Raw genomic sequence first — 21312 nt, 5'->3', positions numbered from 1 at the left:
CTGTTTGCCCATAAGCGTGACTTTTACTTTGTTGTGAGTGGTGGTTTTCTTTTTAAATTTGTAAGGTAGGGGTATTTGAAAACAACCAGCTTTAGGGGTAGGGGGTTGTACTGACTTTTCATTCCAGTGGCCGAGCAGTGACGGTCATTGTAAAGCGACCTGCTTGCAGAGACTTTGAGTTCAGGTTGAAACTAAAAATGCATTTGATATTATGGTTACCTAGATACGATGTGTGCTAGATACAAGTGATCAGGAGTGTGTGGAGATAAAATTATCAATCGGTCCGACGTGACGCCATTAATGACCATAATGTAACGTATTAATAGCAATATGCAAATTCAAAACAGTTAACAAAATAAATATCTAGATGGAAACGTACTAAGCACACCACTCAGTGACAAAATGGAATAAACATAGAACTATATCTTTACACTAGATGGATGCACTCCCAATTTGTTGAAGCTGATGATATTTTTATACAACCAGGTATTCTTTCTGTCGGATTGATAAGTACAATGCAGGGAGGAGGTTTTATTAACGCCACATATGTTTCCCTTGTCGTCTATGGGGAAAAAAATATAATTATGGTTTTATACACCCTATAAGCAAAAAAAAACTACGTTCAGTTTGCATAATGTGAAAAGTAAGACTGTTTGCCCATTAGTGTGTTTTTGTTTAATGGTGTTTTATGTTTGCACATGATTTTTTGAGGGGGTTCTGACTTTTCATTCATCCGAGCAGTGACGGTATTGTAAAGGACCTGTTGCAGACACTATGAGTTCAGGTTGAAACTAAAAATGCATTTGATTTATGGTTACCTAGATACGATGTGTGCTAGATGTCGTGACCAGGATAGGCTAGATAAAATTATCACGGTCCGAGGCAGCATTAATGATCTTTGTATATTAATAGCGCTTATGCACATTCAGGATAGCAACAAACCATGGCCTTTGATGAAACCAGTACTATGGATCACACCACTCGGACAAAAATGTTTAATAAAATAGAACCTTGCGGACACTAAGGTTTCACTCCCAATTTGTTGAAGTGGGTATCTCGATTAAAAAATGGTGTTTCCTCGACTGGGATCCGAATGCAGTAGGAGTTTTAGCCACATATGTAGTCCGTCTATGGCCTTGATTTGACGTATACACCGATAGCCATATTCAGTGCATAATATAAAATGTTAAGATGTTTTTATTGTATTTAGTTAAACTATACTGGTTGATTAATTATTCGTCACTCGACCATGCATGTTCACAATGACCGTCACCTTGACAATAATCACTGTACATGGCTCTGAATAGGGTTTCAATCAAAGTTAGCACTGAGGAAAAGTCGGCTTTGGTCTATAATTCATATTGTAAATATTTGAATAATTTCTCTTTACATGATATTTGACATACCATATACAATTGCTCTTAAACATGATAATATATCTAGGCAATCTGAAGTAAGATTTTAATAGCAATTTATTTTTATATTTAAAATAGTGTGCCAAAAGTGGGTTAATGTCTTTAATTTCCATTAACATAGTATGTTTCATGTATGAAATTCTAAAAACTAAAATTTGTAAAGAACTTAATTTGTATTGCCATTTTGACATATTTTTAGGGTGGTAAGTTATATTTTAGACAAATATGTAGTTTTACGCAACATTTTTAAAGTAAATTATAAGAAAAACATTACCAAATACATAATTAAATTTGTTGTCAATATTGCGTTTTCTGTTCTTACTTATACATAACAATAAGCTTGTTAAACATATATTTAGATCTCCAGATCAAATGTTAAAAAAATCACTTAGTTTGCTCCCATGAAGAGTATTTTAAGTTTATATTAGATTCAGAACCTTTTTTTCAGATTTGATTATCTGCCTTGGAGTAAGTTGATAATTTATTTTATTGTTAAAACTGTATTACCCAATGTTACTAGCTAAATAAAATGCTGGATTACAAATTGTAGGAATACATCCAATATACATATTGTATTCATCTGGATTAGAAAACGATGCAAGGAAATAGATGTTCAGGTAATTATGTCATTTAAAAATAGTTTTGTTTTTTTAGTAATTAATAAAAAGTAAATAAGTGAAAGCTGGATGAGAATTCCAGATATCACAAATATTAAAACCTTCAACTACAGTAGGCTATAAATAAAATATTATCAGGAATATGGATGGCTGTCAATGATTTTGATGGTTCATTATGAAATTACCACACCTGGTGACTTGAAGACACACACACCCAGCATACAGGATTTCCTTCTAACACTAATGTCCAGTATATTAAGTCATTACTTTATACAGGTACAGTCATGTTGATTTTCCTTCGTCAAACAGTGTATTGTTTAATACTGATATTTCGTTTGACGAACCTGTTGAAGTCTTCACAATCTAGGTGTCAGTCAAGTGCATGTGTTTTAATGGAATTAAGGAGTAGAGGTACTCTGACTATCCATGTTGTCTCTACATATATGCCTGAGCACACAAACCCAGCTTACAGTAGTTTTATTTAAAAACATTTTGTTGTTTAATATGCCATATGGCATTTGTACAAAACTGTATACAATATATATGCCTTATGATGTGTACATTATATTAAGTAGCACTGTAGAAACAATAGTTTGAGTGAGGTTGTTAGTTTATGTCAGAATACACTAGATCCTGGTTGTCATAAAAACACCCCTGCGCGTGCTGTAACCTCACCGTGGTGCAGGGGTGTAACATTCTCTTTGAGAATGGCCAATACAGCACAAATTGAAATTTTGAGTAAAAGTCAGTATATATCTGTGATTTTTGTATTTTTGCACAGTTCTTTACACTGTTTTTATTTAAATCTTGAATTTTTAAATTGATGTTGATCATAACCTTATTTGTTTGCATTGACACCCAATAGCCGATGTATTTTTCGTGCTGGGGTGTCGTTAAACATTCATTTATTCATTCATTCATTCATTCATTTATTCATTTATTCATTCATTCATTCATTCATTCATTCATTCATGAAAAACACATAGCTGGACACTCTTTGAAAAATGTATGTTATCAACATAGGTATAATACACCAAATAACTTCTGGATGGGTCAAAGTTCGAAATGCACCCATGTTTATATAGGGAAGTTAACACCACAAGTCCTGTTATTTGTGATAAATTTGAGTGTTATTTGTGAAAAAAAGAGTTTCATCTGGGCAACATGCAATGTTATTTCATCTTGTACCACTGTGTCAAGTAGCCTTGTGCTTGAAACATGTATGGGGTACCTGTACAGAGAGTACTCACATGTTGTGCGGAACTAGGGTAGTCATAGACGCTACCCATTATCTCTGAAATGAGCAGTTTCACCCCCACATTTTACTGATCCACATTAAGGATGAGGGGAGGTAGTATTTTTATCCGTGGTGTTTCTGTTGATTGATACACTGCGGGTAGGAGTTTTAACCACATGTGTTACTATTGTCGTCTATAAGATTTGTTTTGGTAGTATACACCCTTATTAATGTTAAACTATCCGTTTTTAGAGGTAATCATAAAATGAACGTACGCAAGTTAGTTATCTAGTATCTATTTTGGTACGATAATCTCGTCAAATAAGTTTCAAAGTAAATGTTCGTTTGTGAATAATATATACAATATGGCCCTTAGAAGAGTTTGCAATATCTTTTGTATGAATATGTAGCAGAATTTTGTTTCAAATAGTACTTGAAATCAAGATATGTTTAGTGTAGATGAACACCATTCCCTGGTTATTGCAAACTATTCCTTTAATGAATTTCAGCCACCCACATCAGACTACACTAGTACTAGTAATACTCTGTTATGAAACTGGAGACTTGTTTTATTTTACCGACGTAATGCACATTGCAAGCAGCATGCAGGACCGATCTTAGAATTAAACAAAAACAACATTATCCATCTCATTTAAAATAATTTTCCTCATGCACCTTAAAAACTCCAAATATTCGAATACTTGAATGCGAATGCATAATTATCGGTTTCACCGAGTGAAAAGTACATACCATAAAGTTCACATAATAACGTAAATAGTGTCATGATTGTAACAATGCTATTTAGAAATTACTTTTTACTTGGTGTTTATTCACTTAATTAAGTGGTGTGGTGTGGTGTGATGTGATGTGAGGTGTAGGTGTATAGTTGTGTGTTTAAAGACGGCCAGCGGTATTGAAAATTAGTTGCAAACTACGTTGTGCCATTAATTATGAACGAGTTCTGCCTATGTGCATACATTGTCTAAGACAGGTATATAGTAAAATAATAAGCTATGGTCGTACGAGAAACAGGGTAGAACAAATTCAGGTATCTTTTTATTGAACAATATCTCTGGATTCCTTACTTGAGACCACTTACAGTTACATACGTAAAAGTAAGCGTTGTACAATGGTTTAGATAATGCATAATTACGTTATATGCCTAAACCTACCTTCCGAGGCGACATATATAACACAATTTACTTATAAACGGAAAATCCTCCAAATATTTATTCATAACAATATATTAGTGTTGTTAGATTACCAGCCATGAGAAATTTGGCAGCATTGTCGTAGAGTTGTATATAATAGGGAAATGTTTAATTGTTCTGAAATGCATCATGATATACAATATATGTGATATTTTCTCCTTCCTTTCTAGTTTACCGGCGTCGTGGTTAGGCCATCGCATCAACAGGCTGGTAGGTACTGGGTTCAGATCCCAGTCGAGACATGGGATTTTTAATCCAGATACCGACTCCAAACCCTGAGTGAGTGCTCCGCAAGGTTCAATAGTAGGTGTGAACCACTTGCACCGACCAGTGATCTATAACTGGTTCAACAAAGGCCATGGTTTGTGCTATCCTGCCTGTGGGAAGGGCAAATAAAAGATTCCTTGCTGCTAATCGGAAAGAGTAGCCTATGAAGTAGTGACAGCGGGTTTCCTCTCAAAATCTGTGTGGTCCTTAACCGTATGTCTGACGCCATTAAACCGTAAATAAAATGTGTTGAGTGCGTGGTTAAATAAAACATTTCTTTCGTTCTTTCTTTCCTTTCTAGTTTAGTGTGTGTTATGTTGTATTATATAATTATTAGTTATATATACGTTTCGAATAAATTGATTTAGGCCGGTAATCAATGTACAATCTAGGGTGTTAGTGGACTCACTCACAACGACACAGAATTCATTTTACTGACTGATATTGTTAAGAGGACTATACGCCATGTTTATTTGATACCCAATGGTCCTTATGTGAGTCTTCGATCAGATTAAGCAACATTTTGATCAACAGTTTTATTGTTTGACACCCAATTCCATATATATATTTTTGTTGTTCTAGGGTTTCGTTAAACATAGATTAGGTTACCTCTGTTCCATATCTGCAGTATTTGCTTGTGCTATCTATTGCATTTTATCTGTGTGGTCCTCAATCATATGCCCAACGACATATAACCGTAATTAAACTGTGTTTGGTACGTCCTTTTATATTAATGCGTGATATGGGGCTACAAAAATAAGAATATTATCTTGAGACGCATAATCCCTGTTAAAAAAGGCACACCGATATACATGTTATATGGATGACTAGGACATAGACCAATTAAATTAATCATCCGACAAAGAATTATTAGTTTCTGAACTAGAATGGTATCTGGCAAACAAACACAACTAATGGTTTTATAACATGAATTCATGTTTATCATACAACATAATTATTAAAAAATAATTGCATTTATGTTAACTGAACTTACTTTAAAAACATTGAATGTTTTACGAAAACAATGGCTGATGTCGTAAAGTACAACACTTTTGTATATTTCGAGACGCACCCTCAGCTGAGGCATCCGCTAGCACACTTTTGTATGTTTGAGACACACCCTCAACTGAGGTTCCCGCTAGCCATTTTCTGCAGACAAAAGCTTGGCGTTGCTCAAGGTAATTTACGAAATCCCACCTCCACCCCTTTCACCACGATGATTATTGTATTGACATCTAGGTAGCCAGGAATAGGTAATGTCTTACATGCAATTTTAGTAAGTTAATATGTTAATTGTATGTTGTTTTTTCTTCATATTTTACAATTCTATTGCCAGGTATAACACTTGTCAGGGTACTACCTCAGACAGATCCCTGGTGATTATCTTGTAGAAGTCACTACACACGACAGGGTTTGTTTTGTCAAAGTTTCAAATGTGTAACACGTTGGCCCTTTTTGTACGCCACCTTTTTTCCATTATATGCTTTGTCCTTCCGTGTTGGATGCTTGTACTTGTACATATTTTATGACTTTTTGTTGGAAGACAGCAATGTGTCACATTTGTTTACTTTAGGTTTTAGTCATTGAGAAATGTCCGAAAAACACACTAATGGTGTAGACTTTTTAATAAATGACATTTACAACAAAAAGTCTGGAGTCTGTAATTTTGTTCATATCATCTTTAAAAAACGCGCTCTTCTGCTGTCTGATAAGTTGAAGAATATGGTCATGTGATGGCTTAACATAAAGTTCATTTTGTTACAAACTATCTTTTTTTCTTTGAAAAAAAAAAAAAAAACTGCAATTCTACAAATAGATGCACTCCAGAACACAAATATATATATGCCAATATATAGGTGCCGTCCAAAAATCCAATTTTCTTTGTGTAATTCTTCTATATACGGACAAGTTATTTTAAAATTAAGTGTTTATACATATAGAATTGTGTTCACAATAATCACTGTGGGCGCAAGAATTGAAATGACAAAAAGGAGAATTGAATAAATTGCTTGATAGCATGCCGTTGCCAGAAAAATCGGACCACCAAATGATATTGTCTACCAAGCGCTGCAGTTTTATATACGCAAATTATGCTGAATGCTGGAATGTGGAATCGTAGAGTTATAAATATACAATGCAACCCAACCTAACGTCCTACCCGGTTCTAAGACCACCCCATTATACAAAGACCAATATTTCAAAGACCGAAATATTTCCTTATTTTATAATAAAAATACTTCGGTAATTCAATAAAATAATTATAAAAATCCAAGATGGCCGCCATTACGCTCAACATTCAAAATGGCCTCGGAAAATGGTGACATTTTCTAATAGTTTTACCAAATCCATTTCAAATTTCGTTCTTATCATTATCTTATATATTTATTGCCACGATATTGTTGCAGTTAACTGAAAACATAAAAAATACTTAAATGGGTACTACAAGAATAAAATGACCACCTATAGTTCTTCCCAGCCTCCATTAATATTGTTTGTTTGTGTTGTGTGTGTTTGTTTTTACACTAATTTCAGTTTGATCTGACGTAAGAAGAAATGTAAAAGTGTTTTGGAAATAACAAAAACAAAACAAAACCTCACACTATTTTTGTGTCAGTTTAGAAAACACTCGGGCCAGAAATAAATAAATTGTAGTAAATACCATAGTAAGAAAATGGAGTTCCCTGTGGTATGGACTATAAACTAATACTATGGATCATATATAGTAAAATGTTACCTAAATCTAAACGGCAGTGTGGCAGTTGTGAATCACTCTAGAATAATGTGATAATATGGAACAGTGTTGTAAACATAAATGCCATCTACTTTCTTCACTGGACTAAGCATTGCCTTCCGATTTCGAGCTGTCATCATCGGTATCAAACTGGAATCATTATCATATTAGATCATCCATGTCTAGTAGGTCAGTGGTGTTGGCCAATTTGATATTCTAGGAAGGTGTTTCATAAGTGTGAATCGCATCATTCTCCCTTTGTCAATGAGTAGCATGATGTACTGACTTTCCCCAGGTGTTTCCTTTTTCCTTTTGGGCCATTTGTCAATAAGAATGTTGCGTCGTGGCGTTTCTGCATCATGAACATCTTAAACTTGGAAAGCCCAAATAATGGATTGGTATAGTCGCCCCTAGTTGTCAGAGAAAAAGCTGGTAGGCATTCACAAGGTATTCCGCCAATCTCTTGACCGTGCGATAGATTATCCCTCTTTTAAATGGTCCTTGCATTTGATAACAATAAGACGCATGCGTACCAGTATGAACACATCAGTACAGTCAGCTATCAGACAAGTGTCTGCATGCCTTGACGAAGCATATACAATATGCAGTGTAAGCCTTGGGTCAGACTCTTTGTGGAATTAACGAAGGTCAGAGACGTATGTATCTAGACTGCATGCATTTGCGAATATGTATCTATACCGACATAGGCGTACGGACTTCCATTTTTGTAGGGTGAAGGCTGTTTTTCACCAGAATTAAACGAAAATGCACAGATCTGGACAACAACATTTATTCATAATAGCAATACTATCAAACAGCTATATATAGGGTTGTATAAGAATCATTTGTATATGTATTACAACTAATTTTAAGGGTAAAATGATGGAAATACATGGTAAAAAGGTCTCAAGTTAGCACATTTTTCCGAATATCTCCTGTAATTTTTGCTCGAGTTTTAGGTTTTGCTCCAGCACTGGGGGGAGGGGGGGGGGGGGGGGAGTCCCCACCCCCGAGGCCCTTGTCTCGTGCGCTTATATATACTGAATATCTTTTGTGATATAGATTACTGTCGATATGTGAAAGACCAGACAACTAGTAGTCATGAAGGAGTTCGGTTGTTTGTTAGTGTCATTTGTAAATTAAAAGTCATCCTATCCCGACAGCTTTAGTAAGATTTGACTCAGATCAAAGATTCTCTGTTCTATACTTTTGTATGGCCATTCTTTGGAAAAGTTCAGCTGTACTCTTTCTGAGCGACAATCATCACCAAGGAGATGAAAAGTAGTAATTGGCAGTAACTTAAGGTGCTTCACAATCATGTACACCTATGAGTTGAAAGTTGGAGAGCCAATATCAGTGATGGGAATTATGCATACTACTCTCATAGCATCTAAAATACTCTATTGTCTTTCCCTGGATGGAACCGATGTTGGTGGTTGTGAGGAAAGAAGCTGAATATTTCTTTAACAAAGACTTTGATGTCCTGCTAGTATCTTGACTTCATACAACGAATAAACCGCTCTTCGTATCACGTATAAGGTATAACGTTTACGTTTTCTTCCCGGCTTTACTCTTGAGACAACCCTTATTTTTTGTGCTTTATTTATAACATTATGAATTTGACTAGAAGTCAGGCCAATTGCTTTAAAAGTCCGTGCATACACTCTGTCGTAACTGATGGAAGGGTTTACTCCTATCCCTCTCCAAAACGGAATATTTGTAGACATTTATAAGTAACTTGAGCAAAACTATTAAGAAACATTGTGATCTATTATACCTATATTAAAGGTGCTATCTCAATATTGCATAATGACAGCTATTGCAAATGTTTGTTTTTTTGTAAATTAAATTTTGCTTTAAAATTTAAAGACTACATGTTCAAATATATGCCCATAAGTGATTATAACGAAATACGTTTATCTACTAGTAGAAACTAATTTATTGTAGAATTTTTATCACCATCAGATGCTCACACATAATTATGATATAGCACCTTTAATTGGTTGCAATATTGTGTAAATTTCTAATGTACTTATATTGAATTTATGTTCTCTAAATATGCTGGTCATAATTAATAATTTATGCTGGAATTCAAAATAATCAGTTAATTTGCAATTTTAAATTAAAAGTTTGTTTAAGGGTAACTTAAATTGACACATGTCGATCAAAATTTGTAAAAGTCTGTTCCAATAAAGTGCACAAATCACCTGTTTACTGACATCTTTCTTTTAATTCAACAGTAAACACCACCTTGTGCATCAATGAGAGCCCAAACAAGTAAATGCTAAATTAGGTAGAATAGCATTAAAGAGATATTTACAAAATATTTACTTGTCAGTTTAATATGAAAGAAATAATCGACGAAAATCAGTTTTATTATATTTCCGATACCACTTTAGATCGATAAACTTCCACATAAATTATGTTCATCATCAATTATTTCCGATAAAATTCTCAACATAAAGGCATACTTTTAACAAGTTTAGTCTATATATTGTGTTTCCTTGTGAATCTGTTTTACAAAGTCTGTATATTAGATGTCATATCTAACATTGCTCTATTTGTGACGACAATTTTGGGTATTTTTATATTTGATTATCAATTTTCTACGAAGCTGTGGCAATAAATATGAAAGATAAAAGCATTAAAGGAATTTTAAATATATTTGGTGAATCACTTAGAACATTTCACCATTCTGGCCGGCATTTTGAATGTTGCGCATAATAGCGTCCATCTTGCATTTTGAAAATTACTTTATTGAATTGGCCATCCTTGAATTGATTTAAATCGACAAACATTTGCATGAAAAAGTAAGTTTCCATGTTGACCCCCCAGTAAAATAATGGGGGATGGGGGGGGGGGGGGGGATGAATGAATGAATGAATGAATGTTTAACGACACCGCGGCACGAAACATACATCGGCTATTGGGTGTCAAACTATGGTAATGCAAATAAATAAAGTGATGATCAACATCAATATAAAAATTCAAGGTTTAAACAAAAACAGTCTAAAGAACAGTGTAAAGAACTGTGCAAAAACACAAATATCACAGAATTTTACGGATACTGAATTTTACTCAAAACTTCAATTTTGTGCTGTATTGGCCATTCTCAAAGAAAATGTTACACCCCTGCACCACGGCGAGGATACAGCACGCGCAGGGGTGTGTGTGTGGTGTGTGTGTGTGTGTGTGTGTGTGTGTGTGTGTGTGTGTGATAGGTCATGTTGGACACATTTTATCAAAAATCGTATTCCATGGAAACAAATTTATTTGAAATCAACTTTTCATAAAGAGACCAAATCTGATTACTGAGCAAGTGAAAAGCACTGCGTGAATTTCGCAGAGGAGCATCATATTTAACAGCGAATAACACATTTTCAGTAGCTTGTTGGCAAGGTTGTCCACATAGGCTGTGATCATAGATATATGTAGATATGAGTTTAGGTGGCAAACCTTTTAAAGCACGCCGGGTCAATTTAAAAAAAAGAAAAGATTTTGCCTCCTGGGTAGTAGCTAATAAACGGTCGGTAATAACTACTGTTTATGGTGCATTTGGATACCTTCCGTACAGTCGTCTCCCTTCCACCCTGGCTGACATTCACCAGGACATGTTCCAGTAGTTGATAGGCATACTGGCTTGTTTTGAGAATCACAGTGACGATCAGCACATGACCTGCTACAGTTTGAACCGTACTCCACACCAGCCTCACATTCTAAAACAAAATAAACTAAATATTAGTACAAAAACGCTTCAACAATATTTTTGTTTAAATTAACATTCATATATATATATATATATATATATATATATATATATATATATATATATATATATATATATATATAAACTGACGATCAAAAGAAAGTATACCAATTATGTTTATGATAAATAAACACAATACACTTTAATGGAAGGTTAGATAGGTTCCAGTATTGTTCGTTATAATGCAATCAATGACGAATAGTCGCACATTGCTGCCTTTGCTATACAAACTAGTAATAACGGCAATCGGAAACTCAAACTTCGAACACTCGATAAACCCGATCTCTCGACCTAATTTTTTGGTCCCGCCATAAAGATGTAATAGATTATGCACCTCTAAAACTCTGCGCGTGTGAATTGATCAAACTGTCGTTGTCCATAGTATTTTAAAGATGAATGAATTGTCAATCAGGTCAGTCAAACGAAACGTGCCTGTCTCGGGTGTTCGATGATTATGGTGATAATTGCAGTTTACACACACACACACACACAAACACATACACCTATTAAAGGGAACATTCACGAGTTTGTTGCAGTTTTTAAGATGTTATCGACTAATAGACTTTTCAACGATTGTAATTGCATATTAAATACAGTCAGAACTCGTTACAACGACCATGTTCGTCCCTGGGACACTTTGTCGTTATATCGAACTTGCCGGTGTATCGAATTGTCATGAGTTATCTCCATTGCCAAAATAACGTAACAAAAAATACTGATTAATATTAACTGATGACTCAATAGCATTTAAATAATTAATGCATTGCAATTATTTTTTAAAACAACAAATACACATATATACATTAAATATGTTTTAAAAAAAAACATCATTAAATATAAAAACAAGGTGCATTCACTGTAATCAAGACATCTACGATTGGTACCTGTTTCGTGTACAAAATAGATACGGAATGCAGCGAGGCTCTATTTCTTTTATCCTGCAATCCTACAAGAATAGTCGCAAAATTATTATTTATTGCATTTTTGTGTACGCGAACATAGGTACTTGATGATAGGATAATAAACCATTTCCAAATGACACTAGTACATGATACGGTGGTTGCTGCATTGAACTGTGATTAAAAGCCCAATGTCCGATAAACATTCAGTACTTTTCTTTTTTTCTTTTTTCTTTTTTTAACAGCACCCTATCCTAAGCATTTTGATTTGCGTTTTATTCCCGGGCATGTCGAAATGAGGATTTTACCCCGCCCATAATGCAAATTTTAAAACACGAAACAACACGAGAAATTTTTTAAAAAAAAGTAAAAAAATACTTTTACAGCTTAATTTGTATCATATGCTTCTTGAAAAATACCTTATGACTTTGATATAATCAGGTATTAAAAACACTTCATCAGGACCATAAAAAGAAGAAGGTTTGCAACTCCGACCATCTCGGACGGAAATAAAGTTTAACCTTTCAGGTCAACCAATCAGAAATTAAATAAATAACGCCGGAAAAAGATCGTACAAAATAACAAAAAATGAACAGAAGAAGCCAAAAGTACCGAACAGGTATAGCGACATTAGTACTGGAATAAAATAAAATTAAAATAAAATAAAAATAAAAATAATATATACATATATATTGACAATAACTTTTAAATTACATGTTTTTAATATTTGTAATATACAACTTAAATCAAAATAATGCAAAATAATGTGCTATCGTGGTATTAATTAGGCCTTAATCACGGAGTTAATGCTGAATACAAAGCAGACGACAGACTAAAGCTTAGCATGGTGAGGGTATAGTTTTAAATATTTCATCTTGAAAAAAATATTAAATCGATTCACTGGTGTATATAATTGTTGTACTCACGAAAAAGGAAATCATGTGTCTGTTTTGCTCTAGCTACATTTGAATCAGGCGCGTGTACACAGGTTTTCGGGGTCGAACCTTCCCTCGAGCATTTTTTTTTTTTTGTAGGCGAGCATGATCTGACCCCACCCCCTATACAGTTTTATTTATGTGTAGGGTGAATAATACATTTCTAACAACACCACTAGAGCACATTGATTTGTTAATCATCGGTTGTTGAATGTCAAAATTTTAATTTTGACAGTCAGAGTCTTAGAGAGGAAACCAAGTACATTTATCCATTAGTAGCATGGGATCTTTTATTTCCACCACCAGATAAGATATATACCACGGCCTTTTATATACCAGTCATGGTGCACTGGCTGGAACGAGAAAAAGAGTAATGGGTGCTGACCAGTTGTCTTGATGCTCCCAAACATTTCTTCAAACCCAAGGCCGAAATCACTTTGCCCTAAAAAATGTTTTATTATTTCAACCACTGTTTATCAGTTTAGGGTATAGTTATTCATCGTGTTTATAACTGCAGATATGAACATACCGTCCCATATTTCAACCATGGCTACGCCAGTGGCGGTGTCACAAGCAATGGAATTGAGGTTTCTAACTTATTGCGTTCCAGTTAAACATAAGCTTGTGAGACGGGGACAGGAGCGGAAGGTGCAACTACCTCAAAAATGCTGGAACAGAAACTCAAAATTGGACTAAAAGTGATCAAGATATTCGGCCAAAATGTGCTAATATGAGAAACTTTTTACATGTATTTCCATCATTCTACCCTCAAAATTAGCTGTGCTCCGTGTAAAAATTCTTAATGGATCGTTTGCAACCCTATATGTATGCCTAAGTGTTTGGTAGTATTACTAATAGGAATAAATGTCGTTATTCAGAATTGGGCAAATTTTAAATCATCTTTTATAATTGTTAAACATAAGAAATTATCACACAAGGAGTTCCAAACAGAACAGTAGCAAAGTAACACTATATTGCCTCGAAAAGGCGTCTCTAGGCATATATATTTGAAACATTTCCTGAGGAGGCATGGCCCCAGACCCCCCCCCCCCCCCCCCCCCAAGATATGTGGCTCCCTTCAGTTGCCCTTTTCATAATTATTGAACCCAACCCTGTTAAAAATCCTTAATCAGCCCTTGTAATATATATATTCTTATTCATACAATAATTTATTCACACTACACAAGGTAAAAATAATACCATAAAAACAAATGTGTTTCGGTATCTTGCTTGACTTTAGGCATAACTTCCAGTGAATTCGATGTGCGATAATGATATTAATGATGAAATATATATAAATAAATTATTTCAACACAGAAATAAACAAACACAAATTGAATTAAAACAAATACAAATATGTGAATAATTATGTATTAAATAACGTATAAATGTGAAAATTAATGTCAGTATGCAAACGACACAATTATGTAATATTCATGGAAATTTCGAAAAGTGTAACATTATACAAAATTATAAAAGCTACTGAATATGTTCATGGTACTACACTACTGCATTAAACAAGTTTTCCATTCTGGGGCCATCCATAAAGTACGTATGCAAAAAATATGAAGTTTTTACACATTCACACACACACACACACACACACTTTTAAAATGTATTTTATTTACTTTTTATAATTTTATTTCTTTGGCCTAGCACAAAAATAAATCTTAATATAAAAATATAAACAAGTATACGTCGTACAATTGTGTCTAACACTGCCTTACGAGGACGTAAAACGGGACCGTTTTGAATAAATGCTAACAATACTAATAAATGCTAATAATACTAATAAATGCTAATAATACTAATGGAAATGATAATGATAATTTTTGCAATGACACACACACACACACACACACACACACACACAGACACGCACGCAAATAAAGAAATAACAAAGTAAACTACAAAGTACGCTACTGAAAATCAATTAACGCTGTTGTGGCATTTCAAGGTATTTCCTTGCAGTAAAAAAACCAACACCAGTATAAAAATGTAGACTAAATTAGGTTATAAAGCAACACGTTATGAAATAATTCTATTGTTCACCACATACCATCACATTAGATAATGAAAAACAAATGTACCGCTTGTTCATTACTCATCTTTACGTTGATGTGACGGTGCTAACACAAAAGTATCCCATTGGTTGACCTGGTTGACCTGGAATATTAAAGGTCACTTCCGTCCTAGATGAGTACCAAGTTGCATGCCTTTTCTATTATTATATATTTGACTTTGAAAATGTAAGTTCCATAATTACTTTGTATAATATCTACATTTGTCATTTTATTGCAACTTCATAAACCAGTTCAGAGATTTAAAATGTTTAATTAATTAAACATCAATTATTTCAAGTCAGTTTTCAAATTTATATTTTTGAGTTCAGTGTAGGGAAAACGCTTGTTAAGCCTTGTAACAATATAGGCTACGTGTTAGTGGTTATCATTATTTTTATTTTTTTTATTTTATTTGTTTTCTCTTCCTCTTTGACAACAGCAATATTTTCAGGGGTTTGTATGTAGGCTAGTGTGTGCTAAGAGGGATTTTGAGGGGTATATTGTGGTATATTGACAATATTTACATTATCCTGTCATCAAGTGCCTATGTACGCGAATTGAGTATTGTCAACCTAGCAAGGCCGTGTGACGTCATACAAGATACACGACGTCATTCTTTGTAAGAGGCTAGCTATATTCTGTCACATTCAAAAAGCGTTTCTAAACTCCAGTTCATAAACAAATATACAAGTTTTGTATTGTTATCGCAAAACTAAAATGTATTTGCATTTACTGTACTAAAAGAAATGATTTAAAGAGTATGTTTATTGAAAATCTAGTCTGAAATACTCGAGTCAAGTCGGGCTTATGTCACTGACCAAAAATATAGAGATGTATCTAGTCATCATATATTGACAGTGAATACAGTGATAGCGGGATAACAAAAAATATTGTTCAAAGTTAATCCTTTAATTGGTTAACTGAAGGCTTATTTGCAAAAGCAATACATGTCTACATATTTCGCAGACATCGGTAGCTCGGACAGCATGAGACACAGGATTCTAAGTGGATGTGTGTACTGCCAACGTGCTACGGTATCTGTGATTATGTAATGTCGTTGTAAAGAGGTGTTTTCAGACGTCGGGTGCACGTTTGTTCCTAATTTGCTTTGTCGGTGTCGGAAGGTGTGAATTCCGGTGTAATGAACAGGATAACACTGATGTACGTTTGGTCCCGACAATATGTGGTCGGGTGGTGTAAATGTCGTAGTAACGACGGTCGTTTAACGAATGAATGAATGAATGAATGAATGTTTAACGACACCCCAGCACGAAAAATACATCGGCTACTGGGTGTTAAACTATGGTTATTGCAAAAACAATGTTATGATCAACATCAATATAAAAATTTAACAGTTAAATTAAAACACAGTGTAAAGAACTGTGCAAAAATACAAATATCACAGATGGATACAATTAAAAGGTACAATAAAAGTCAGTATCACGTAGAAACTGTAAAATAAGTTCTGGATGAAATCGAAAGAATTCCATCACATTTCGTGGTCCAAATATATCTTTTCGAGTTTCTGTAAGATGCTTACAATCCACCAAAATGTGGCGCACCGTCAGAAGACACTGACAGTTCTTACACTGAGGTGGAGGATCGGTCTTTAAGATAAATGAATGGGTCAAATAGGTATGACCGATGCGAGCACGACACAAGACTATTTCATTCTTCCTGCACTGTATATAGGAGAACTGTTACTCTCCCAAGACTGGCTTGATAGTATGAAGCTTGTTCGCAACCGCACCATCCCAATCATGTTGCCAAGTCGAAAAGATAAGTTGGTTAATATTATGTATAAGGTACACCAACCCTGGCATGAGGCAAATCCAAAGCAGACTTAGCAGCAGAATCTGCCTGTTCATTATCCGTGGTACCAACATGGCTGGGCACCCAACACAATACAATATCTTTATTGGCAATTGAAGAAAAGACACACTTTCATATCACCATCCCAATTAAGGGATGGCCCAGTTTTATATTGCGCAAAGCTTGGAGATACGGTCAAAATAATTACATTTGGATGCAATCGAATCTTTGATTTCTTCTAAGGATTTAATAGCTGCCCAAACTTCAGCACTAAAGATTGATGCCGAGTCAAGCAGTCTCATGGAAATGATAGTGTCTGATGTAAAAACTGTAGCACAAGCCACATAATTCCCATCCCGTGATCCGCTGTATACACAGGAATGTAATCACGGTACTTGTCCTGAATTTCCATGAAAAACTGTTTGTACACAACAGCATCTGTACGATCTTTCTTTAGATGCGAAAGATGAAACACAATTTTAGGTGGTGTAACACACCAAGGTGGTAAAACAAAATATGAAGAAGTTTTCAAAGTGTCAGTTAAATCAATGTTGGAAAACGACAAAAAAACCCAAACAAAACGCTTAATGCAAAGACCAAATGTACGAATAGCATTTGGCATTGCATCAAACAACTTCATATATTTGTTGTCAAACACCGCATCATGTGTAGGATGATTAAGTAAATATTTAACCTTGGTAGCATACTGCAGAGAAAGCTTTGCACGTCTAGCATCCAAACAAGGTTCGTGTGCATCAACGTACAAGCTCTCTACAGGTGATGTTCTAAATGCACAAAGACAAAGCCTAAGTCCCTGGTTGTGTATAGGATCTAGCATCTGCAAGTAAGACTTGCGTGCCGACCCATACACAATGCATCCAGAATCTAGTTTGACCCGTTGTAACGAGGTCTCACTGTATAATAATGTTTCTGCATATAATATTAGTGGCTGTATATTAAACGTCTTTCTGATACTTCTAATATATGTATTAAGTTAAATTTCATTTTATTTCCTAAAAGATATTTTTTGAAGACACAATCCATTTTTAGCTTCTTACAAATATTAAGACGACCAGAAACACATTGAATATACAGACACTGATATTCTAAACAAGAAAATATATTTAATACGTTTAACCGTAGAAATATTTTATTAGTCGGAAACATCTTACAATGCAGCAAACTCAGGAATGTCCTTTTAATTTAATTACTTCATTTCCATAGACATTCTCTTTGAATGGCCAAATTGAAATTTTTAGTAAAAGTCAGTATTTATCTGTAATATTTATGTTTTTGCACAGTTCTTTACACTGTGTTTTTATTTAAATATAGAATTTTTGTATTGATGTAAATCATCACTTTATTTGTTTGCATAACGATAGTTTGACATCCAATAGCCGATGTATGTTTCGTGCTGGGGTGTCGTTAAACATGCATTCATTCATTCATTCATTCATTTCCATAGACGTCAGAAGATGCTATCAACTGGGAGAAGGGGCTACTTAAAACATTGTATTTATCGTACTTTCATCGGGAAGAATGCGTACACAATTGGCCGTCATCACCCCAACTCGGTATGTATATGTGTATGTGTTTGTGTATGTGTTTATATATATATATATATATATATATATATATATATATATATATATATATATATATATATGTGTGTGTATGTGTGTGTGTGTGTGTGTGTGTGTGTGTGTGTGATATTTGCACTTGTTCACAGTTCTATACATTGTTTTTATTTGACTCTTGAATTTGTATATCTATGTTGATCATCACTTTATTTGTTTGCATTTACTATAGTTTGACACCCATGTATTTTACGTGAAAGGGTATTATTGAAGCCCACAATGACCCAACTGCCCAAGTTGTCGCATTTCTAAACATGCTGCCCCAAGTTGGCTCAAAATAATCCCAACTGTTGTCTAGTGTGTTGAAGAAGAAACATACACGAACAAACAATACATATACATATGTATGCATATATGTATGCATGTATGTATGAATATATAGATATTAACGCAGAGGATAATTAAATCCTTTCTGGCCTTACAAATTGTCTCATGCCGTTTCTGGGACTCGAACCTATGGCATCGAATTGACCGAAAATTACAGACTAACCACGGTACATTCTGAGCTACGCCTCCGGAAATGTGTCCGCGCAAGTAGTCTGCTGTTTGACTGCGATATTTCATGGCAGACAGATTTGAAGTGGCAACTATTTGACTGAAGTTGGCAGGGGAGAGCATGTACAGTCAAACCTGTATATAACGGCCACCCAAGGGACATGACAAAAGTGGCCGTTATACACAGGTGACCCTTATATACAGGTTCAAAATTAGAACCCATATATTAAAACATATCACAGCTGTCGCATTTTAGAACTATTCCCACACTAGTTTGTTTACGTCATCATTGTCTGTTGCTTTCGGCTGAAACATTATTGTCAAAATCGGCCAGAACATCAGCTTTTCTTTTTAAAATAGAATTAATCTCAGAACGTCCTACACCAAAACGATCGGCTATCTTTCGTGCACTTAAATTGCCTTTCTCAGATTTGTTAATAACGTCGATTATCTGTTCTAACGTTAAAGCAGTACGATTTTTCGATGGCATTTCGCAAACATTGACATTGACTTGCAGAATATATTTTGTTTATCCCCTGCGCGTGCTGTAACCTCATCGTGGTGCAGGGGTGAAACATTCTCTTTGAGAATGGACAATACAGCACAACTCCCCTTTTGGGGCACCTTGTTGGCCGTGAGGCGCATCCCGTAATGCTGGATGATGGGATCCTGGTGGTTGAGTTGGGGGCATATCTGCGGGTATGTTTTCTGGCAACACACCACTTTGGCCTGGATTTCAGCCAGACGGGTGGTCAGGGAGGCCCGACCTGATCAATCGGCTGGTCACGCCAAGCTCTGGAGCGAACAAACATTTTTTATTATATTTGCCAAGAATAACCATTCCTTGAATGACCATGTGTATGTTTTGCTCTTGGGGCGGTGGCTAGGGTCAATCAAGTGATTTATTTAGTTTTTTTATTGCCTGAGTATATTAACCATGTATCCCTGGCATGATTGTCTGGTGGTTATCCGCAGTTTCATGTCCCCTTGTTAGACTCTATGATGGGTGGGGGCATGGTTGATGAATTCATGACTCTACACTATGGGTAAAAACAAATCTCAAACTTCTGAAAAGGGTCCACACCGAGGTTGTGGATTCGTCATCTTCTGATGAAGAATCTAGCACTAGTTTGAATTTGTAGAAGTCAAAAGTTGTTACTTCTGAATCTTGGCCGAGGTTCCTGGTCATCAGTTCGTCTGCTGATGGGGCCTTGAGCAAATTATCTCCATTTGCTATTCAGAAGGGGCTTGTCAGCTTGGAAAAAACTTGCCATTTCCTGAGGCAAGGAAACTTGTGGAAACAGAAACACCTGTCGTAGCAGGTAAATCATATGCTATGACAGTCAAGGTTTCCATAAGAAGTATTTCAATTAATACTGACGATATGATGAGGCTAAATATCGAAAGCTTTTTGATAAAGAAAAAGCTGCTGATAACAGGCTGATAAGGCAGCCCAGAAGCAGCAGGAAGCTTTACAGACACCAACAACGTCTACGCAAATTACACAAGTATCTCTGGATTCACAGAATCCATCAGGCTGGTCGACTGCTATGGTGCCAGGCCCTATTGGTCCTCCTCAGTCAGGAAAAGGAAAAAAAATCCAGTAAGGAGTGCTCTTCGGGACGTCTGAAAAAAAAAGAGATGTGTTCTGTCCCGATAAGTAATTCGTTTGGTCCTTTGGTTATGGATGTGGGTGATGAGATGGATGATTTGCCTCAAATTCACTCATGGTCTAAGTCAACAGAAAAAACTAAGATTAATCCCATACGTCCACCTGATGACTAATTCAGTCATTCAGTGGAACTGCCGTGGGCTTAGGCCCAATTTTGATGAATTAAGTCTTTTAATTAAAAAACATAATCCTCTTGCAGTGTGTCTTCAAGAAACTTTCTTGAAGGACACTGATCATATTACCATGAGAGGATTTAACCTCCATCATAAGTTTGAAGAAACTGAAAATAGAGCATCTGGGGGTGTTTCCATTCTTGTTAATGAAAACATTCCTCAGAGTATAGTAACATTAAATACCAATTTACAAGCTGTTGCTATAAAGGTCACGGCTCATAAAACTGTTACCCTATGTTCAGTTTACTTGCCACCTCGTAATCATTTAAATTTTAATCCTAGGGATCTTCAAGATCTTATTGATCAGCTCCCTTCTCCCTTTATTATTATGTGAGATTTTAATGGTCACCACATTTTGTGGGATGCGAGGATATCAATATTA

At 35.1% G+C, this 21312-nt stretch overlaps 1 protein-coding gene across 1 annotated transcript in view; it reads right to left on the bottom strand.

Annotated features, from left to right (window-relative positions):
* Nucleotides 1-21312, bottom strand: part of LOC121374544 (multiple epidermal growth factor-like domains protein 6) — a 110514-nt gene that overhangs the window by 83036 nt on the left and 6166 nt on the right. The window contains exon 4 of the mRNA XM_041501649.1: nt 11042-11194. Coding sequence (XP_041357583.1) covers nt 11042-11194 — 153 coding nt within the window. The remainder of the gene's footprint in view (nt 1-11041; nt 11195-21312) is intronic.

Source organism: Gigantopelta aegis, chromosome 6, assembly GCF_016097555.1.
Source record: "Gigantopelta aegis isolate Gae_Host chromosome 6, Gae_host_genome, whole genome shotgun sequence".
In the NCBI taxonomy this organism is placed as follows: domain Eukaryota; kingdom Metazoa; phylum Mollusca; class Gastropoda; order Neomphalida; family Peltospiridae; genus Gigantopelta; species Gigantopelta aegis.
Note: the sequence above shows the minus strand (reverse complement) of the source record. Positions and strands in the feature narration are given on the sequence as shown.